Consider the following 23762-nt stretch of genomic DNA (forward strand, 5'->3'; position numbering starts at 1 on the left):
CCTCCCCTCCACCGGGGCACCTGATGACCAAAAGCTCGGTCAAAGAGGTCGGTTTTAAGGAGAGAGAGGCGGAGAGGTTTAGGGAGGTTTAGGGCCCGTGCAGCTGAAGGCACGGCCGCCAGTGGTGGAGCGATTGAAATCGGGGGATGCGCAAGAGGCCAGAATTGGAGGAGCGCGGAGATCTCGGAGGGTTGGAGGAGGTTACAGTGATAGGGAGGGGGGGCGAGGGCCATGGAGGGATTTGAACACGAGGATGAGAATTTTAAAATCGAGGCTTTGCCGGACCGGGAGCCAGTGTAGGTCAGCGAGCGCAGGGGGCGATGGGTGAACGGGACGCGGTGCGACTCAGGATAGGGGGCAGCAAAGTTTTGTATGAGCTCAAGTTTACGGAGGGTGGGGGGCCGGCCAGGAGAGCAGAAAATCCTGCTCTTTGTAACTCCCTCCCTCACCACTTCTCCGTGTTCCAAAAGCAAGTCTCCCGGTCACCCCCACGTCGTTTCTCCCTTCTGTGCCCAGTGTCCTCTTCCTCCTTGTTGTTAAATACCGTGAGATATTCTCTCATGCCCGGGTCCACTGTGCAGACACGAGTTGTCCGTGCACTGTAGCCTTGGTGGGCACCGCCATCTAGTGGACGTGAGCCACATTGTCCGCTCGAGAGCTATGTATTTTTGGGAGCGACACTGCACTGATATTTGTACTGATCAAGGTGTCAGTGCTGGGGAAAGAAACTGTCTCTGTCCGTTTATGTCAGCACGGAGCACTTCTACATCAGCCGCAGAAAGTCAGACTGCAATTGCACAGCTTCCTGCTCAGACCGTGAAAAAACGGGGGTCAGGGTCCATATTGGTACCGACGACATAGATAGAGAGAGAGAGAGATGAGGTCCTGCAGGCAGATTTTAAGGAGTTAGGAAAGAGATTAACAAGCGGGACCTCAAAGGTAGTAATCCCCGGATTACTCCCGGTGCCACGCGCTAGTGAGTACAGAAATAGGAGGATGGAGCAGATGAATGCGTGGCTGGAGAGATGGTGCAGGAGGGAGGGCTTCAGAGGGGCATTGGGACCAGTTCTAGGGGAGGCGGGACCTGTACAGGCCGGACGGGTTGCCGGGGGGGAGGAGGAGGGGGGGTTTAAACTAATTTGGCAGGGGGATGGGCACCAGGATGTAGCATTGGAAAGGAGAAACGAGTCGCACAATGGATAGGACTAGAGTAAGAAATAGTACAGTATTAGGTGGGACCAGACTAAGAGAGAGTACAAGAAAGTCTAAGACTGGTTTGCAGTGCATGTGTGTAAACACACAAAGTGTGGTAAACAAGGTCGGTGAGCTGCAGGCGCAAATAGCCACCTGGGAATACGATGTCGTGGCGATAACGGAGACCGGGCTCAAAAAAAAGGGCAGGATTGGAGACTAAATATTCCTGGATACAAGGTGTTCAGGAAAGACAGGGAAGGAAAGAAAGGAGGAGGGGGGTGTTGGCAGTATTGCTTAAGGAGAATATTGCAGTGCTGAAGAGAGAGGATGTCCTGGAGGGGTCAAGGGCAGAATCTATTTGGTTTGAGTTAAGAAACAATAGAGGTGCCATTACACTACTGGGTGTATTCTACAGGTCACCAACTAGTGGGAAGGATATAGAGGAGCAAATTTGCAGGGAAATTACAGAGAGGTGCACGATCCATAGAGTAGTGTTCACGGGGAACTATCCGAATACAGACTGGGATAGTAATACTGTAAGGGGCAAAGAGGGGGAGGAATTTTTGAGGTGTGTTCAGGAGAACTTTCTTGACCAGTACGTTTCCAGCCCTGTGAGGAAGGAGGCATTGCTGGATTTGGTTCTGGGGAATGAGGCGGGCCAAGTGGAGCAGCGATCATAGTATCATAAGGTTTAGAATAGCTATGGAAAAGGACGAGGAGCAATCTAAAGTAAAAATACTCAATTGGAGGAGGGCCAATTTCAGTGGGATGAGAACAGATCTGGCCCGGGTAAATTGGAATCAAAGATTGGCAGGCAAAACTGTAATTGAACAGTGGGCGGCTTTTAAAGAGGAGACGGTTCGGGTACAGTCTGGGTACATTCCCACGAGGGGGAAAGGAGGGCAATTAAAGCCAGAGCTCCCTGGATGACAAAAGAGATAGAGAGTAAGATGAAGCAGAAAAAAGGGGCATATGACAGATGTCAGGTTAATAACACAAGTGAGAACCAGGCTGAATATAAGAAGTACAGAGGGGAAATGAAAAAGGAAATAAGAGGGGCAAAGAGAGAGTATGAGAATAGACTGGTGGCCAACATAAAAGGGAATCTAAAAGTCTTCTGTAGGCATATAAACAGTAAACAGGTAGTAAGGAGGGGTGGGGCCGAATAGGGACCAAAAAAGAGATCTACTCATGGAGGCAGAGGGCATGGCCGAGATACTAAATGAGTACTTTGCATCTATCTTTACCAAGGAAGAAGATGCTGCCAGAGTCTCAGTAAAGAAAGATGTCGTTGAGATACTGGATGGGATAAAAATTGATAAAGAGGTACTTGAAAGGCTAGCTGTACTTAAAGTAGATAAGTCACCTGGTCCGGATGGGATGCACCCTAGGTTTCTGAGGGAGGTAAGGGTGGAAATTTCAGAGGTACTGGCCATAATCTTCCAATCATCCTTAGATACAGGGGTGGGGCCAGAGGACTGGAGAATTGCAAATGTTACACCCTTGTTCAAAAAAGGATGTAAGGATAAACCCAGCAACTACAGGCCAGTCAGTTTAACCTCGGTGGTGGGGAAACTTTTAGAAATGATCATCTGGGACAGAATTAACAGTCACTTGGACAAGTGTGGATTGATTAGGGAAAGCCAACACGGATTTGTTAAAGGCAAATTGTGTTTAACTAACTTGATAGAATTTTTTTGATGAAGTAACAGAGAGGGTTGATGAGGGCAATGCGGTTGATGTGGTGTATATGGACTTTCAAAAGGTATTTGATAAAGTGCCGGATAATAGTCTTGTCATCAAGATTGAAGCCCATGGAATAAAGGGGGCAATAGCAGCACAGATACGGAATTGGCTCAGGGACAGGAAACAGAGAATAGTGGTGTTTTTCAGACTGGAGGGAGGTGTACAGTGGTGTTCCCCAGGGGTCGGTGCTGGGACCACTGCTTTTCTTGATATATATTAATGACTTGGACCTGGGTGCACAGGGCACAATTTCCAAATTTGCAGATGACACAAAACTTGGAAATGTAGTAAACAGTGAGGAGGATTGTGATAGACTTCAAGAGGATATAGACAGGCTGGTGGCATGGGCGGACACGTGGCAGGTGAAATTTAACACAGAAAAATTCGAGGTGATACATTTTGGTAGGAAGAATGAGGAGAGGCAATATAAACTAAAGGGCACAATTCTAAAAGGGGTACAGAACAGAGAGATCTGGGGGTATATGTACACAAATCATTGAAGGTGGCAGGACAGGTTGAGAAAGTGGTTAAAAAAAGTATATGGGATCCTTTTTTTTAATTTATTCGTTCATGGGATGTGGGCGTCGCTGGTGAGGCTGGCATTTATTGCCCATCCCTAATTGCCCTTGAGAAGGTGGTGGTGAGCCGCCTTCTTGAACCGCTGCAGTCCGTGTGGTGAAGGTTCTCCCACAGTGCTGTTAGGAAGGGAGTTCCAGGATTTTGACCCAGCGACGATGGTGTGTGACTTGGAGGGGAACGTGCAGGTGGTGTTCCCATGTGCCTGCTGCTCTTGTCCTTCTAGGTGGTAAAGGTCGCGGGTTTGGGAGGTGCTGTCGAAGAAGCCTTGGCGAGTTTCTGCAGTGCATCCTATGGATGGTACACACTGCAGCCACTGTGCGCCGGTGGTGAAGGGAGTGAATGTTTAGGGTGGTGGATGGGGTGCCAATCAAGCGGGCTGCTTTATCTTGGATGGTGTCGAGCTTCTTGAGTGTTGTTGGAGCTGCACTCATCCAAGCAAGTGGAGAGTATTCCATCACACTCCTGACTTGTGCCTTGTAGATGGTGGAAAGGCTTTGGGGAGTCAGGAGGTGAGTCACTCGCCGCAGAATACCCAGCCTCTGACCTGCTCTTGTAGCCACAGTATTTATATGGCTGGTCCAGTTAAGTTTCTGGTCAATGGTGACCCCCAGGATGTTGATGGTGGGGGATTCGGCGATGGTAATGCCGTTGAATGTCAGGGGGAGGTGGTTAGACTCTCTCTTGTTGGAGATGGTCATTGCCTGGCACTTATCTGGTGCGAATGTTACTTGCCACTTATGAGCCCAAGCCTGGATGTGTGTCCAGGTCTTGCTGCATGCGGGCTCGGACTGCTTCATTATTTGAGGGGTTGCGAATGGAACTGAACACTGTGCAGTCATCAGCGAACATCCCCATTTCTGACCTTATGATGGAGGGAAGGTCATTGATGAAGCAGCTGAAGATGGTTGGGCCTAGGACACTGCCCTGAGGAACTCCTGCAGCAATGCCGTGGGGCTGAGATGATTGGCCTCCAACAACCACTACCATCTTCCTTTGTGCTAGGTATGACTCCAGCCACTGGAGAGTTTTCCCCCTGATTCCCATTGACTTCAATTTTACTAGGGCTCCTTGGTGCCACACTCGGTCAAATGCTGCCTTGTTGTCAAGGGCAGTCACTCTCACCTCACCTCTGGAATTCAGCTCTTTTGTCCATGTTTGGACCAAGGCTGTAATGAGGTCTGGAGCCGAGTGGTCCTGGCGGAACCCAAACTGAGCATCGGTGAACAGGTTATTGGTGAGTAAGTGCTGCTTGATAGCACTGTCGACGACACCTTCCATAACTTTGCTGATGATTGAGAGTAGACTGATGGGGCGGTAATTGGCCGGATTGGATTTGTCCTGCTTTTTGTGGACAGGACATACCTGGGCAATTTTCCACATTGTCGGGTAGATGCCAGTGTTGTAGCTGTACTGGAACAGCTTGGCTAGAGGCGCAGCTAGTTTTGGAGCACAAGTCTTCAGCACTACAGCCGGGATGTTGTCGGGGCCCATAGCCTTTGCTGTATCCAGTGCACTCAGCCGTTTCTTGATATCACGTGGAGTGAATCGAATTGGCTGAAGACTGGCTTCTGTGATGGTGGGGATATCGGGAGGAGGCCGAGATGGATCATCCACTTGGCACTTCTGGCTGAAGATGGTTGCAAATGCTTCAGCCTTGTCTTTTGCACTCACGTGCTGGACTCCGCCATCATTGAGGATGGGGATGTTTGCAGTACCACCTCCTCCCGTTAGTTGTTTAATTGTCCACCACCATTCACGACTGGATGTGGCAGGACTGCAGAGCTTTGATCTGATCTGTTGGTTGTGGAATCGCTTAGCTCTGTCTATAGCATGTTGCTTCCGCTGTTTAGCATGCATGTAGTCCTGAGTTGTAGCTTCACCAGGTTGGCACCTCATTTTTAGGTACGCCTGGTGCTGCTCCTGGCATGCTCTTCTACACTCCTCATTGAACCAGGGTTGATCCCCTGGCTTGTTGGTAATGGTAGAGTGAGGAATATGCCGGACCATGAGGTTTCAGATTGTGCTGGAATACAATTCTGCTGCTGCTGATGGCCCACAGCGCCTCATGGATGCCCAGTTTTGAGCTGCTAGATCCATTCTGAATCTATCCCATTTAGCACGGTGGTAGTGCCACACAACACGTTGGATGGTGTCCTCGGTGCGAAGACGGGACTTCGTCTCTACGAGGACTGTGCGGTGGTCACTCCTACCAATACTGTCATGGACAGATGCATTTGCGACAGGTAGATTGGTGAGGACGAGGTCAAGTAAGTTTTTCCCTCGTGTTGGTTCGCTCACCACCTGCCGCAGGCCCAGTCTGGCAGCTATGTCCTTCAGGACTTGGCCAGCTCGGTCAGTAGTGGTGCTACCGAGCCACTCTTGGTGATGGACATTGAAGTCCCCCACCCAGAGTACATTTTGTGCCCTTGCTACCCTCAGTGCTTCCTCCAAGTGGGTTTTATAAATAGAGGCATAGAGTACAAAAGCAAGGAAGTCATGGTGAACCTTTATAAAACACTGGTTCAGCCACAACTGGAGTATTGTGTCCAGTTTTGGGCACCGCACTTTAGGAAAGATGTGAAGGCCTTAGAGAGGGTGCAGAAGAGATTTGCTAGAATGATTCCAGGGATGAGGGACTTTAGTTACATGGATAGACTGGAGAAGCTGGGGTTGTTCTCCTTGGAACAGAGATGGTTGAGAGGAGATTTGATAGAGGTATTCAAAATCATGAAGGGTCTAGACAGAGGGCATAGATTTAAGGTGATTGGTAAAAGAACCAAAGGTGACATGAGGAAAAACTTTTTTACACAGCGAGTGGTTAGGATCTGGAATGCACTGTTAGGGTGGGTGGAGGCAGATTCAATCATGGCCTTCAAAAGGGAACTGGATAAATACTTAAAAGGAAAAAATTTGCAGGACTACGGGGAAAGGGTGGGGGAGTGGGACTAGCTGGATTACTCCTGCATAGAGTCGGCATGGACTCGACGGGCCGAATGGCTTCCTTCCGTGCATTTGACGACCGCAGGACGTCCCAAAGGTTTAACGTCTCAAAAGCATTTTACACCCAATGAAGTGCAGTCACTGTTGTAATGTAGGAAACGCAGCCGCCAATTTGCGCACAGCAAGATCCCACAAACAGCAATGAGATAATGACCAGATCATCTGTTTTATTGATGACGGTTGAGAGATAAATATTGGCCCCAGGACACCGGGGAGAACTCCACCTGCTCTTCTTCGTAATAGTGTCCGTGGGATCTTTTACATCGACCCGAGAGGGGCAGACGGGGCCTCGGTTTAACGTCTCATCCGAAAGACGGCACCTCCGACACTGCAGCACTCCCTCAGTACTGGCACTGGGAGTGTCGGCCTGGATTACGGGGCTCAAGTCGCTGGAGTGGGGGCTCGAACCCTCGACCCTCTGACTCGGAGAGTTACCCACTGAGCCACAGCTGGCACCGGTTGTGCGTTACCCTCAGTTCCCATCGCACACAGGAGAGAGACTCAGGCCCGAGGGAGGAGCAGAGAAGAGACTCCAGGCCGACCCCTGGCGTCAGAGGGCCCCGAGTAGTGAGGGAAGCCTGGGAGAGACTTGGGCTCTTCGACCTTGAAAGGCGGCGTCGGGTGATTGTGCAAATAACTCCCGGTGGCTCAGTGAGTAAACGAGACTTGCCGATCAGGCACAGCCCCATTAAACGTCACTGCAGATTTCTATTCTAACACTCCCCCCGCCCGACACACGAGGACGGATTTAGCAACATTTCGGAGACCCCCGGCCCTCGGTGGACAGATCTGGGCCGGCTGGGGGCAAATAACAACAGCAGTCCCCGTCAGCAAGAAGAAACAGTTTATTCGGACGATGGGAACGGCCTCGAGATTTACAAACCGACCCGTCAAACGCCACAGAGGGTGGACCGAATTTCCTTTCTTACATCTCTTGCCGGTTTCCCCGAAACACCAAACAGAATTCCGCTCCACCGTCATAAAAACAACCGAGAAATCTGGCCCAGGACCTCCCCCCCCCTCCCCCCCCCACCTCCCCCAGCCAAACCGAGTTAAAGGGTCAAAGCCCCACGGGGGAAGCCGGACGCCCTTAGAGACCGTCGGTGGCCAGTGATGGCGGCAGAGTTCTGACACTTCCCGCCTTCCCGTTCAGGTGGCAGTAGCCCAGCTCGTCCCCCCGGCAACGGCTGTCCGTCGGCTCCGGCTCGTTCCTCGTCGCGTTGCGGCGGGTCTGGCGGCCGGAGGCCGGAGGGGAGGCCGAGTCGGGCGGCAGGGTCGGTGGCCTGGGGGTCGCCGATTCCCGCAGCTGATTCTCCTGGGCGTGGAAGAAGGAGACATCCCGAAAGCTCGGACACAAGGTGTCTGTTATTTGGTCGAGGATCTGGATGAAGGTCGGCCTGGACTTTGGGTTCTGCTGCCAGCAAAGCTGCATCAGTTCGTGACTAAAAGGCAAAATAACCCAGGGTTAGTCACTCAATCACTCCCAGGGCAGGTACAGCACGGGTTAGATACAGAGTAAAGCTTCCTCTACACTGTCCCATCAAACACTCCCAGGGCAGGTACAGGGTTAGTTACAGAGTAAAGCTCCCTCTACACTGTCCCATCAAACACTCCCAGGGCAGGTACAGCATGGGTTAGATACAGAGTAAAGCTCCCTCTACACTGTCCCATCAAACACTCCCAGGGCAGGTACAGGGTTAGATACAGAGTAAAGCTCCCTCTACACTGTCCCATCAAACACTCTCAGGGCAGGTACAGGGTTAGATACAGAGTAAAGCTCCCTCTACACTATCCCATCAAACACTCCCAGGGCAGGTACAGCATGGGTTAGATACAGAGTAAAGCTCCCTCTACACTGTCCCATCAAACACTCCCAGGGCAGGTACAGGGTTAGATACAGAGTAAAGCTCCCTCTACACTGTCCCATCAAACACTCTCAGGGCAGGTACAGGGTTAGATACAGAGTAAAGCTCCCTCTACACTGTCCCATCAAACACTCCCAGGGCAGGTACAGGGTTAGATACAGAGTAAAGCTCCCTCTACACTGTCCCATCAAACACTCCCAGGGCAGGTACAGCATGGGTTAGATACAGAGTAAAGCTCCCTCTACACTGTCCCATCAAACACTCCCAGGGCAGGTACAGGGTTAGATACAGAGTAAAGCTCCCTCTACACTGTCCCATCAAACACTCTCAGGGCAGGTACAGGGTTAGATACAGAGTAAAGCTCCCTCTACACTATCCCATCAAACACTCCCAGGGCAGGTGCAGGGTTAGATACAGAGTAAAGCTCCCTCTACACTGTCCCATCAAACACTCCCAGGGCAGGTGCAGGGTTAGATACAGAGTAAAGCTCCCTGCGGTCGTCTCCCTCCAAAACAGGTATACCGTTTTGGATACTGTTGGGGGAGATGGCTCACCAGGGGAAGGTGGCAGTGGCCAGGTTCATGGCACCGTGGCTGGCTCTGCTGCACAGGAGGGCAGGAAAAAGAGTGGCAGAGCTATAGTGATAGGGGACTCGATTGTAAGGGGAATAGACAGGCGTTTCTGCGGACGCAACCGAGACTCCAGGATGGTATGTTGCCTCCCTGGTGCAAGGGTCAAGGATGTCTCGGAGCGGCTGCAGGACATTCTGGAGGAGGAGGGTGAACAGCCAGTTGTCATGGTGCATATAGGCACCAACGATATAGGTAAAAAACAGGATGAGGTCCTACAAGCTGAATTTAGGGAGTTAGGAGTTAAACTAAAGAGTAGGACCTCAAAGGTAGTAATCTCAGGATTGCTACCAGTGCCACGGGTTAGTCAGAGTAGGAATGACAGGATAGCTAAGATGAATACGTGGCTTGAGAGATGGTGCAAGAGGGAGGGATTCAAATTCCTGGGCCATTGGAACCGGTTCTGGGGGAGGTGGGACCAGTACAAATTGGACGGTCTGCATCTGGGCAGGACTGGAACCAATGTCCTAGGGGGAGTGTTTGCCAGTGCTGTTGGGGAGGGTTTAAACTAATGTGGCAGGGGGATGGGAACCGATGCAGGAAGTCGGTGGGAAGTAAAGTGGTGACAGAAACAAAAGGCAGTAAGGGAGAGTGTACAGAACATGACCGGACAGATGGTCTGAGAAAGCAGGGCAAAGACCAAGGGAAGTCTAGATTAAACTGCATTTATTTCAATGCAAGAAGTCTGATGGGCAAGGCAGATGAACTCAGGGCATGGATGGGTACATGGGACTGGGATGTTATAGCTATTACTGAAACATGGCTAAGGGAGGGGCAGGACTGGCAGCTCAATGTTCCAGGGTACAGATGCTATAGGAAAGATAGAGCAGGAGGTAAGAGAGGAGGGGGAGTTGCGTTCTTGATTAGGGAGAACATCACGGCAGTAGTGAGAGGGGATATATCCGAGGGTTCGCCCACTGAGTCTATATGGGTAGAACTGAAAAATAAGAAGGGAGAGATCACTTTGATAGGATTGTACTACAGACCCCCAAATAGTCAACGGGAAATTGAGGAGCAAATATGTAAGGAGATTACAGACAGCTGCAAGAAAAATAGGGTGGTAATAGTAGGGGACTTTAACTTTCCCAACATTGACTGGGACAGCCATAGCATTAGGGACTTGGATGGAGAGAAATTTGTTGAGTGTATTCAGGAGGAATTTCTCATTCAGTATGTGGATGGCCCGACTAGAGAGGGGGAAAAACTTGACCTCCTCTTGGGAAATAAGGAAGGGCAGGTGACAGAAGTGTTAGTGAGGGATCACTTTGGGACCAGTGATCATAATTCCATTAGTTTTAAGATAGCTATGGAGAATGATAGGTCTGGCCCAAAAGTTAAAATTCTAAATTGGGGAAAGGCCAATTTTGATGGTATTAGACAGGAACTTTCAGAAGTTGATTGGGAGAGTCTGTTGGCAGGCAAAGGGACGTCTGGTAAGTGGGAGGCTTTCAAAAGTGTGTTAACCAGGGTTCAGGGTAAGCACATTCCTTATAAAGTGAAGGGCAAGGCTGGTAGAAGTAGGGAACCTTGGATGACTCGGGAGATTGAGGCACTAGTCAAAAAGAAGAAGGAGGCATATGACATGCATAGGCAGCTGGGATCAAGTGGATCCCTTGAAGAGTATAGAGATTGCCGGAGTAGAGTTAAGAGAGAAATCAGGAGGGCAAAAAGGGGGTATGAGATTGCTTTGGCAGATCAGGCAAAGGTGAATCCAAAGAGCTTCTACAAATACATAAAGGGCAAAAGGGTAACTAGGGAGAGAGTAGGGCCTCTTAAGGATCAACAAGGTCATCTATGTGCGGAACCACAAGAGATGGGTGAGATCCTGAATGAATATTTCACATCGGTATTTACGGTTGAGAAAGGCATGGATGTTAGGGAACTTGGGGAAATAAATAGTGATGTCTTGACGAGTGTACATATTACAGAGAGGGAGGTGCTGGAAGTCTTAACGCGCATCAAGGTAGATAAATCTCCGGGACCTGATGAAATGTATCCCAGGACGTTATGGGAGGTTAGGGAGGAAATTGCGGGTCCCCTAGCAGAGATATTTGAATCATCCACCGCTACAGGTGAGGTGCCTGAAGATTGGAGGGTAGCAAATGTTGTGCCTTTGTTTAAGAAGGGCGGCAGGTAAAAGCCTGGGAACTACAGACCGGTGAGCCTGACATCTGTAGTGGGTAAGTTGTTAGAGGGTATTCTGAGAGACAGGATCTGCAGGCATTTGGAGAGGCAGGGACTAATTAGGAACAGTCAGCATGGTTTTGTGAGAGGAAAATCATGTCTCACGAATTTGATTGAGTTTTTTGAAGGGCTAACCAAGAAGATAGATGAGGGCTGTGCAGTAGACGTGGTCTACATGGACTTCAGCAAAGCCTTTGACAAGGTACCGCATGGTAGGTTGTTACATAAGGTTAAATCTCACGGGATCCAAGGTGAGGTAGCCAATTGGATACAAAATTGGCTTGACGACAGAAGACAGAGGGTGGTTGTAGAGGGTTGTTTTTCAGACTGGAGGCCTGTGTCCAGCGGTGTGCCTCAGGGATCGGTGCTGGGTCCGCTGTTATTTGTTGTTTATATTAATGATTTGGATGAGAATTTAGGAGGCATGGTTAGTAAGTTTGCAGATGACACCAAGATTGGTGGCATTGTGGACAGTGAAGAAGGTTATCTAGGATTGCAACGGGATCTTGATAAATTGGGCCAGTGGGCCGATGAATGGCAGATGGAGTTTAATTTAGATAAATGTGAGGTGATGCATTTTGGTAGATCGAATCGGGCCAGGACCTACTCCGTTAATGGTAGGGCGTTGGGGAGAGTTATAGAACAAAGAGATCTGGGAGTACAGATTCATAGCTCCTTGAAAGTGGAGTCACAGGTGGATAGGGTGGTGAAGAAGGCATTCGGCATGCTTGGTTTCACTGGTCAGAACATTGAATGCAGGAGTTGGGATGTCTTGTTGAAGTTGTACAGGGCATTGGTGAGGCCACACTTGGAGTACTGTGTACAGTTCTGGTCACCCTACTATAGAAAGGATATTATTAAACTAGAAAGAGTGCAGAAAAGATTTACTAGGATGCTACCGGGACTTGATGGTTTGACTTACAGGGAGAGGTTAGACAGACTGGGACTTTTTTCCCTGGAGAGTAGGAGGTTAAGGGGTGATCTTATAGAAGTCTATAAAATAATGAGGGGCATAGATAAGGTCGATAGTCAAAATCTTTTCCCAAAGGTAGGGGAGTCTATAACGAGGGGGCAGAGATTTAAGGTGAGAGGGGAGAGATACAAAAGGGTCCAGAGGGGCAATTTTTTCACTCAAAGGGTGGTGAGTGTCTGGAACGAGCTGCCAGAGGCAGTAGTAGAGGCGGGTACAATTTTGTCTTTTAAAAAGTATTTGGACAGTTACATGGGTAAGATGGGTATAGAGGGATATGGGCCAAGTGCAGGCAATTGGGACTAGCTTATTGGTATAAACTAGGCGACATGGACATGTTGGGCCGAAGGGCCTGTTTCCATGTTGTAACTTCTATGATTCTATGATTCTACACTGTCCCATCAAACACTCCCAGGGCAGGTACAGCACGGGTTAGATACAGAGTAAAGCTCCCTCTACACTGTCCCATCAAACACTGTCTGCTGAGTTAGCTGTTATCAGTTGGGATGGTGTTACTATAATTAACTAAACTGTTGGGGGGGTGGCTGTGAGCAGGGAGGGAAGGGAGTCATCACTCTGTCTCCTGATTGCTTTCTATTGATTCCCGCTCCAATTGTATGATTGGAGGTCGTACGAAGACGGGAGCAGGCTCAGCTGTGATTCCCGCAATGGTTGAATAGCCGAGCAGGACTCACGCTCACACCATGATCGACACCTCGGTAAGGGGAGCAGAGGACACTTCCTCACGTGGTACCTTATCTCTGGATGAGTTAGCAGCGTCCAAGGAAGGGAGAGAGACGGGGCAGCCGATGAGGGTAGACTGGAAGTTTCAGGGCCCCGGCTCCCATCGTCAGTCACCGGCATTAGTGGAAAGAGTCGGAGAGAAGATGGGCTAAATCGTGGAGTAATGATCACTTGTTGCTAAGCTTGTGTGATGAAAAGCCTGTGGGCTGTAAGAGGAAGGGAAGTGTGAGGGAGGGGAGGAGATGCACAGTCCAGAGGCCCTGGGAAAGACTGAGTTCGAGTTGGAGTCAGTGCCACAGGGAGGAGGAGCAGAGTTGACTAAGCTGAATCTTCCCAAAAAAAGATGAGCGCGAGCTCGGGAAAGGCACAAGCAGAAGAAACTTACAGTTTATCCGGGCAATTCTCAGGCTTGTCCAAGATCCCATTGATCATCACAAAGTGCAGGACTTGCTCGTTCGACATCCCCTGGTACGGCTGCTCGGCCAATGTGGCAATTTCCCACAGGACCACTCCAAAAGACCTGAACAGAAGCAAATCAGAATTACCGTCCCCCGCACCCACTCCCTCACTACCAGCAGGTCAGAGACCCAATCCTACACACCCCTAGGACAGCGGAATGATCTGGTTGCTTCAATGTCAACCAACTTCTTGCCATCAAAAGGGATTGTTGTATTTCTACAACTTGGTAATTGGGATTTAATTCCATGGAAGAGGAACCCTGGAGGTCCATTGGGATTGTGTATAATGGGAGTGAATGGGAAGGGGTTTGGTCCATTGGGATTCTGTACAATGGGAGTGAATGGGAAGGGGTTTGGTCCATTGGGATTCTGTACAATGGGAGTGAATGGGAAGGGGTTTGGTCCATTGGGATTCCGTACAATGGGAGTGAATGGGAAGGGGTTTGGTCCATTGGGATTCTGTACAATGGGAGTGAATGGGAAGGGGTTTGGTCCATTGGGATTCTGTACAATGGGAGTGAATGGGAAGGGGTTTGGTCCATTGGGATTCCGTACAATGGGAGTGAATGGGAAGGGGTTTGGTCCATTGGGATTGTGTACAGTGGGAGTGAATGGGAGGGGGTTTGGTCCATTGGGATTGTGTACAATGGGAGTGAATGGGAAGGGGTTTGGTCCATTGGGATTGTGTACAATGGGAGTGAATGGGAAGGGGTTTGGTCCATTGGGATTGTGTACAGTGGGAGTGAATGGGAAGGGGTTTGGTCCATTGGGATTGTGTACAGTGGGAGTGAATGGGAGGGGGTTTGGTCCATTGGGATTGTGTACAATGGGAGTGAATGGGAAGGGGTTTGGTCCATTGGGATTCTATACAATGGGAGTGAATGGGAAGGGGTTTGGTCCATTGGGATTGTATACAATGGGAGTGAATGGGAAGGGGTTTGGTCCATTGGGATTCTATACAATGGGAGTGAATGGGAAGGGGTTTGGTCCATTGGGATTCTGTGCAATGGGAGTGAATGGGAAGGGGTTTGGGTCCATTGGGATTCTATACAATGGGAGTGAATGGGAAGGGGTTTGGTCCATTGGGATTCTATACAATGGGAGTGAATGGGAAGGGGTTTGGTCCATTGGGATTCTGTGCAATGGGAGTGAATGGGAAGGGGTTTGGGTCCATTGGGATTCTATACAATGGGAGTGAATGGGAAGGGGTTTGGTCCATTGGGATTCTATACAATGGGAGTGAATGGGAAGGGGTTTGGTCCATTGGGATTCTATACAATGGGAGTGAATGGGAAGGGGTTTGGTCTATTGGGATTCTATACAATGGGAGTGAATGGGAAGGGGTTTGGTCCATTGGGATTGTATACAATGGGAGTGAATGGGAAGGGGTTTGGGTCCATTGGGATTCTATACAATGGGAGTGAATGGGAAGGGGTTTGGTCCATTGGGATTCTATACAATGGGAGTGAATGGGAAGGGGTTTGGTCCATTGGGATTCTATACAATGGGAGTGAATGGGAAGGGGTTTGGTCTATTGGGATTCTATACAATGGGAGTGAATGGGAAGGGGTTTGGTCCATTGGGATTGTATACAATGGGAGTGAATGGGAAGGGGTTTGGTCCATTGGGATTGTATATAATTGAGGACAATCAGTAATTGGTGATATGGTCACACTGAGTGTATTGGGTTCAGCACTAATTGTAAACTGTTTCTGCTAATGGTACAGTGTCAGTGTCCCTCCCAGTTCATGTGGTCCTCAAATTTTAAATATATATTTTGAATCACCAACGTTTAACTATAACAGAGTGAGGAACCTCCAGCTCCTCCTTTGTACCAAACATTATCCATCTGACAGACTCCACTGACAGGCTTACCAAACATCGGTGTGTGGGCTGAAGATCCCGTCTTTGAGAGACTCCGGAGACATCCAACGCACTGGGAGCAGCCCTTTGCCTCCCTTCCTGTAATAATCTGTCTCGTAAATATCTCTGGTCATTCCAAAATCTGCAAGGGATTGCGGAGAGTGAAAGAGGCACGTCGTAAATCTGTTAGTGTGTCAGGCTGTGTCTTGGTGGGTAACTCTCACCTCTGAGTCAGAAGGCTGTGAGCTCGAGTCCCCACTCCAGAGACTTGAGCTCATAATCCAGGCTGACACTCCCAGTGCAGTACTGAGGGAGCGCTGCACTGTCGGAGGGTCAGTACTGAGGGAGCGCTGCACTGTCGGAGGGTCAGTACTGAGGGAGCGCTGCACTGTCGGAGGGTCAGTACTGAGGGAGCGCTGCACTGTCGGAGGGTCAGTACTGAGGGAGCGCTGCACTGTCGGAGGGTCAGTACTGAGGGAGCGCTGCACTGTCGGAGGGTCAGTACTGAGGGAGTGCTGTACTATCGGAGGGTCAGTACTGAGGGAGTGCTGCACTATCGGAGGGTCAGTACTGAGGGAGCGCTGCACTGTCGGAGGGTCAGTACTGAGGGAGCGCTGCACTGTCGGAGGGTCAGTACTGAGGGAGTGCTGCACTGTCGGAGGGTCAGTACTGAGGGAGCGCTGCACTGTCGGAGGGTCAGTACTGAGGGAGTGCTGCACTGTCGGAGGGTCAGTACTGAGGGAGTGCTGCACTGACAGAGGTGCCGTCTTTCGAATGAGACTTTAAACCGAGGCCCCGTCTGCCCCTTTCAGTTGGACGTAAAAGATCCCACGGACACTATTGGAAGAAGAGCAGGGGGAGTTCTCCCCGGTGTCCTGGGGCCGATATTTATCCCTCAACAAACATCACTAAAACAGATTATCTGGCCATTATCACATTGCTGTTTGTGGGATCTTGCTGTGCGCAAATTGGCTGCTGCGTTTCCTACACTATAACAGTGACGACACTTCACAAAGTACTTCATTGGCTGTAAAGCGTTGTGGGACGTCCCGAGGTGGTGAAAGGCGCGACAGAAATGGGAGTCTGTGTTTTTCTGTCTGCTCTGAAGAGTGGCTGTGTTTGGCTGTGGGCCGTGGATCGATGCTAATGAATAAGTGATTAACGGGTTATTAAAGGCGACATTTACAGTTTCAGAACATTTGGGATATTGCCCAGTTTCAACCCTCCATCTTCCATCTGGCACTTTCGATGGTCGGAAAAATCAAGGGCGTGTGACTCCCAATCTTGTTCCCCCAATTTCCTCTCCTCTGGCTGTCCTGAAGGCGTGGACTCTCACTGGGTTCTGGGTTCCATTGCCCCTGTTGGCCCATTTACCCGAGTGACCATCCTTCGTGTATGGTGCCAGGCAGCGAGAGTTGGCCGATCCCAATCCTGGTCCTCACCAAACATCTGCACACCCGCCCTTCCCTGCAGGGTTCACTGGATGGTGATCGGGAGCAGGAACCCTCCCTGAACCCCCCACCCTCCCTAAACCAGGGGTGCTGAGGACAACTGTAGCCTTCACACAACAACAGCCACTACGCTCCAAAGTAAGATATGCTGTAAGTGTCGCGATGCTGGGGAGGAACAGGTGACTTTGGACCTCTGGTTCCCAAAGCTCTCCACCACTGGGGGTTTTCCTCACCTCATGTCTGGGTCTGTTGTAGACTGACTGATGGAGATTGATTGCTGTGATTATAGTCAACAACTCCAATATCGTCGTATCATCCAGGATGGTAGAAGGCGAACGAGATGGACCTCAGTCTTTTCTCGTCCAGTGAAGCACTTTGAGCTGAGAGTATCCTTTCCTTCTCTCCTTTCCTGGTCCAGAACTCGGAATGTCTGAATCCAAAACCACTTGGGACAAGTCTCGAGGACAGAGCAAGGCCGGAATCGACCAATAGCAGGGGCGGAGATCTACACCCACTGCTGCCATGGTTGGCTTGGTCACCATCGAGTCCAGAACAAGGGGGGCAGAACCTTAAAATTAGAGCCAGGCCGTTCAGGGGTGATGTCAGGAAGCGTTTCTTCACACAAAGGGGAGTGGGAATCTGGAACTCTCTCCCCCAAAAAGCTGTTGAGGCCGGGGGTCAATTGAAAATTTCAAAACTGAGATTGATAGATTTTTGTTGGGTATTAAGGGTTGGGGAACCAATGGAGTTAGGATACAGATCAGCCATAATCTAATTGAATGGCAGAGCAGGCTCGAGGGGCTGAATGGCCTCCTCCTGTTCCCATTGTAACAGGCTCGAGGGGCTGAATGGCCTCCTCCTGTTCCCATTGCAACAGGCTCGAGGGGCTGAATGGCCTCCTCCTGTTCCCATTGCAACAGGCTCGAGGGGCTGAATGGCCTCCCCCTGTTCTCATTGTAACAGGCTAGAGGGGCTGAATGGCCTCCCCCTGTTCTCATTGTAACAGGCTAGAGGGGCTGAATGGCCTCCTCCTGTTCCCATTTTAACAGGTTCGAGGGGCTGAATGGCCTCCTCCTGTTCCCACTGTAACAGGCTCGAGGGGCTGAATGGCCTCTTCCTGTTCCCATTTTAACAGGTTCGAGGGGCTGAATGGCCTCCTCCTGTTCCCATGAGTGGTCAGAGGAGGTGATAGAATCCCCGACTGTAATGGTTACCATGGAGGGGTGTGACCTGCTAACTGTGACACTCTCTCACATCACTGGGTATCCCTGCAAACAGCCGCCAGTCAGAGTGAAAACCCACCTCCAATTTTGACGGTGAGATCCTCTGACACCATGCAGTTCCGCGCCGCCAGGTCTCGGTGAACAAACTTCTTGGCATTGAGGTAGGCCATTCCATCGGCAATCTCACCCGCCATCTGCATCATGTCCTTCAGGGTGGGAGGATTCAGGCCCTGGTTATTCTGTTCAGGACAGAGAAATAGTATCAGTCCACACTGGCAACTCTCAGCGAAAGATCACAGACTTCACACAGAGGGTAAAAGGGGAACGATTCACTCCTGTCTGGGACTGTACGGCCCGTGTGTGTCTCAGTGTCAGCTCCTGTACATGTACAGTACACAGTGGGTAAAAGGGAACAATTCACTCCTGTCTGGGACTGTACGGCCCCGTGTGTGTCTCAGTGTCAGCTCCTGTACATTGTACAGTACACAGTGGGTAAAAGGGAACGATTCACTCCTGTCTGGTACTGTACGGCCCCGTGTGTGTCTCAGTGTCAGCTCCTGTACATGTACAGTACACAGTGGGTAAAAGGGAATGATTCACTCCTGTCTGGTACTGTACGGCCCCGTGTGTGTCTCAGTGTCAGCTCCTGTACATTGTACAGTACACAGTGGGTAAAAGGGAACGATTCACTCCTGTCTGGGACTGTACGGCCCGTGTGTGTCTCAGTGTCAGCTCCTGTACATGTACAGTACACACCAGATAGAATATCCACAGTATGATATACAGAAAGTTTATATGGTACATCGACTATAGCATAAGAAACATGGAAATCTCTCAGTGCTCCCCCGACTGTGACCCTTCCTAATCTCAAAGGCCTCTATCAGGTCGGCCCTTAACCTTCTCAGCTCAAGTGATAAAAGATCCCAACTTCTCAAGTCTCTCTGCGTAACTGTAACCCTCTCATCCCTGGAAACGTCCCGGTGAATCTATACAGCTCATTTCCCATTGCTTGATCTCCTCCCTACGATGGAGTGCCCACAACTGTACACAGCACTCCAACTGCGGCCTAACTCAGGACTGTAGATGTTGGAACGGTACCTCCTGGCTTTTTACAATGTGTTCTCGGGGAGGGAGTGACTCTCTAGCTACCCTGCAAAGGTGAGGAGACACCTTCTTTTTGAGAAGTGATTGCTTTACAACTGAATGCCCTGTTTGGCCACTTCAGAGGTCAATTAAGAGTCAACCAGACGTTGGGTGTGGGGACTGGAGTCACGTGTAGGCCCAGACCGGGTAAGGACGGCAGACATCCATGACCCAGTTGGGGTTCTTAAACACACTTTATCCTGGTGCCAACCCTGAACATATCAGCCATGGCTCAGTAGGTAGCTCTCTCTCCCTCTCGCCTCGGAGTCAGGCGGTCGAGGGTTCGAGCCCCCACTCCGGAGACTTGAGCCCTATAATCCAGGCCCACACTCCCGGTGCCGGTACTGAGGGAGTGGCCGCACTGTCGGAGGTGCCGTCTTTGGATGAGACGTTAAACCGAGGGCCCCGTCTGGCCCCTCTCGGGTGGATGTAAAAGATCCCACGGCCATTATTTCGAAGAAGAGCGAGGGGGGGAGTTCTCCCCGGTGTCCTGGGGCCGATATTTATCCCTCGACCAACATCACTAAAAAAAACAGATGATCTGGGTCATTATCACGTTGCTGTTTGTGGGATCTTGCTGTGCGCAAATTGGCTGCCGCGTTTCCTACATTACAACACTTCAAAAAAAAAGTACTTAATTGGCTTTGGGACGTCCCGAGGTGGTGAAAGGCGCGATGAAAATGCAAGATCTTTCTGAATGAAGCAGATTTGTTGAATTCAATTGACACGGTGGGATTTGAACTTGTGACCCCTTCGCCCAATACCACGGCCAGAGTCGCGGTCCGTTGCCTTGATGGGAGTTTGGAAACTGCCGTTACCTCAGTGCCCAGTCGCAACGAGCGAAGGTGGCTCTTGAGATCTCCTCGGGCCATTAGCTCCATGATGACCAGGGTGGGCTGCCCCTTGGACACAACCCCGAGCAACCGCACCTGGGCAAAAAGAGCAGACATCTCGTGAAGACCAGTAACAGGCTCCAAACTTGCTCAGGTTGAAACCCCAACCCCGCCCCCCACCCACCCTGTCAATGAGCTGTTCCGTTGGTGATGACATACGTTGAACCTTTCTTTCTTCTGATTGGCCGTCCAGCCCGTGATGCCATCCATTGGAAAAGTTCATTCGAGAAGCGGGGAGGAATGTTCCCTGATGGTAGGGTGGGTATACGTACTGCCCAGTGCGCTGCTGAGGCACACAGGCCAGGACATGGCGTCATTATTGGTCCCGGTGCCTCTGGGATGGGGAGGAGGGAAAATGAGCCCGGGGCCTGTCCCGATCATACTTGCTGTAAAGTGGGTGTTTGTGAGGACACAGACACATATACACACAGACACATATACACAGAGACATATACACACAGAGACATATATACACACAGAGACACATACACACACAGACACATATACACACACAGACACATATACACACAGACACATATACACACACAGACACATATACACACACAGACACATATACACACAGACACATATACACAGACACATATACACAGACACATATACACACACAGACACATATACACACACAGACACATACACACAGAGACATATACACACACAGACACATACACACAGAGACATATATACACACAGAGACACATACACACACAGACACATATACACACAGACACATATACACACACAGACACATATACACACAGACACATATACACACACAGACACATATACACACAGACACATATACACAGACACATATACACAGACACATATACACACACAGACACATATACACACAGACACATATACACACAGACACATATACACACACAGACACATATACACACACAGACACATATACACACAGACACATATACACAGACACATATATACACACAGACACATATACACAGAGACATATATACACACAGACATACACACACAGACACATATACACAGACACACATATACACACAGACACATATACACACACAGACACATACACACAGAGACATATATACACACAGACATACACACACAGACATATATACACAGACACATATACACACAGACACATATACACACAGACACATATACACACAGACACATATACACACAGACACATACACACACAGACACATATACTCACAGACATATACACACAGACACATATACACACAGACACATATACTCACAGACACATACACACACAGACACATATACACACACAGACACATATACACAGACACATATACACAGACACATATACACACAGACACATATACACACAGACACATATACACACAGACACATATACACAGACACATATACACAGACAGACATATACACACACAGACACATATACACACAGACACATATACACACAGACACATATACACACAGACACATATACACACAGACACATATACACACAGACATATATACACACAAACACATATACACACAGACACATATACACACAGACACATATACACACAGACACATATACACACACAGACACATATACACACACAGACACATATACACAGACACATATACACACAGACATACACACACAGACATATATACACAGACACATATACACACAGACACATACACACAGACACATATACACACACAGACACATATACACACAGATACACACACGCAGACACATGCATATATACACATATAGACACACACAGAATACACAGACACACACAGATACACACAGATACTCACAGACATGTGCGCACACATATGTACACACATAGACACACACGGATACACAGACACACAAACAGACACACATATACAGTGACTCCTACACACACACACTTTCACACACACTGCAGCGCACATTTAGCGATTGATATGCGTCTACTCACACTCACACTCACACTCACACTCACACTCACACTCACACTCACACTCACACTCACACTCAAACGCTCAGACACACATTAACCCCATCTTGCACTTGCAGACAGACAGACGGTCTGTCTGGAGCGGCACTGGGTGTCTGCTGGAATCCCACGTTGAGCTACTGGATATCCCTCAACTCCTGGAACTCTTTTAGCGGGAGGCCCCCCTCCCCCCGCCCCGTGAATGCCGTCTGCCCGCCCCCCTCCCCCCGCCCCGTGAATGCCGTCTGCCCGCCCCCCTCCCCCCGCCCCGTGAATGCCGTCTGCCAGCCCCCTGCAGGTCCCGTTACCACATGGTAGCAGTCGAATGCCTTCATCACAGACGCCTCCTTGAGAAACTCGATGCGCTCGCGTCTGCTGGCCGACTCGTTCACCGTCTTCAGGGCCACGCGCGTCTGAGGCTCGTCTTTCACCACCAGCTTGGCCATTCCCTCGTAGACCATCCCGAACGACCCCTGACCCAGCTCCTTAATGATGGTGATGGTCTCTCTGGGGACCTCCCACTCGTCAGCAACGTACACTGGGGACAAGGGACCAGGGAGGGCAAGGGTGAACACAGGAGAATAACGGACCACAAATTACATATATAGAATCACATCGAATTTACAGCACAGAAACAGGCCATTCGGCCCAACTAGTCGATGCTGGTGTTTATGCTCCACACGAGCCTCCTCCCACCCTATCAGCATATCCTCCTATTCCCTTCTCCCTCCTGTGTTTATCGAGCTTCCCCTTAAACGCTATTCGCCTCAATCACTCCATGTGAGGGCTGATCATTCCCACCCTGCCACCCCACCCCATCTCCCTCCAAGTGGAGCGTCCCATCGCTCCCCCTCTCCGGTTCACATTCCACGTGTTTGATGACGCAGGTCACCGACCCACAGCCATTTCAGGCTCCTTTCCTACTTCAGTTAGTGGCGACTGTTTGGAGTACTGCAGGAGTTATAGGAACAGGAGGAGGCCGTTCAGCCCCTCGAGCCTGTCCCGCCATTCAATTCGATCACGGCTGATCTGTATCTTAACTCCATCTACCCGCCTTGGTTCCCTGATCCTTAAAACCCAAAAAAATTCTATCAATCTCAGTTTTGACATTTTCAATCGACCCCCGGCCTCAGCAGCTTTTTGGGGGGAGAGAGTTCCAGATTTCCACTCCCCTTTGTGTGAAGAAATGCTTCCTGACATCACCCCTGAACGGCCCGGCTCTAATTTTAAGGTTCTGCCCCCTTGTTCTGGACTCTCTCCCACCAGAGGAAATAGTTTCTCTCCATCGACTCTATCGAATCCTTTAATCATCTTAAACCCCTCGATTAGATCACCCTCTGCACTCGAGGGAATACAAGCCCGGTCTGTGCGACCTGGCCTCGTAATTTAACCCTTGTAGCCCCGGTCTCATTCTGGTGAATCTGCTCTGCACCCCCTCCAAGGCCGATATATCCTTCCTGAGGTGCCCAGAACTGAAGGCAGTATCTCCAGGGCTTTATACCATGGAGCATAGCCTTCCAGCCCTCTGTACTCCAGCTGGAATCTGTGGTTGGCCCTGGTTACTGACTGCGCCAAGGACAGTGCTACCTGATAGTCTTAAATATTGAAAATGGAGGCCAAAACCATAGGGCAACCTCACTTACTGTCTGAAGCGTTGAAATACTCGGGGTTCACCGACATATAGAGGGTGCCATTTAGGAATCCATTGATCCTGTAGTCAACAAGACAAAAGGGAAACACAATCAAAAAACCAGGGGAGATTCACTCGAGAGATCGGAAGGGGGAACTCAGTCGGACACTACACCAGAAATCAAGGCAATTCAATCAAGAAATCAGGA

At 49.9% G+C, this 23762-nt stretch overlaps 1 protein-coding gene across 1 annotated transcript; it reads right to left on the reverse strand.

The window, feature by feature from the left end:
• Positions 1-7346: 7346 nt before the first annotated feature.
• On the reverse strand, positions 7347-23631 carry LOC137307491 (insulin-like growth factor 1 receptor). Its single transcript, XM_067976833.1, has 7 exons — positions 23568-23631; positions 22233-22462; positions 19868-19978; positions 17986-18145; positions 15245-15374; positions 13297-13431; positions 7347-7961 (listed from the first exon to the last, which is right to left on the reverse strand). Exons 1-7 carry the CDS (start codon positions 23602-23604, stop codon positions 7610-7612), a joined length of 1155 nt encoding a protein of 384 aa, XP_067832934.1. The 5' UTR covers positions 23605-23631; the 3' UTR covers positions 7347-7609.
• Positions 23632-23762: the final 131 nt, after the last annotated feature.

Source organism: Heptranchias perlo, unplaced genomic scaffold (genome assembly GCF_035084215.1).
Source record: "Heptranchias perlo isolate sHepPer1 unplaced genomic scaffold, sHepPer1.hap1 HAP1_SCAFFOLD_1011, whole genome shotgun sequence".
In the NCBI taxonomy this organism is placed as follows: Eukaryota; Metazoa; Chordata; class Chondrichthyes; order Hexanchiformes; family Hexanchidae; genus Heptranchias; species Heptranchias perlo.

Excerpts from the sequence above, each read along its gene's own strand:
- LOC137307491 (XM_067976833.1), bottom strand. The coding sequence starts at position 23,604 with ATGTCGGTGAACCCCGAGTATTTCAACGCTTCAGACA. Across the intron at positions 22,463-23,567 it reads GTATTTCAACGCTTCAGACA|TGTACGTTGCTGACGAGTGG; the intron begins GTAAGTGAGGTT and ends CCTTGTCCCCAG. Across the intron at positions 18,146-19,867 it reads CGTTGCGACTGGGCACTGAG|AATAACCAGGGCCTGAATCC; the intron begins GTAACGGCAGTT and ends TGTCCTGAACAG.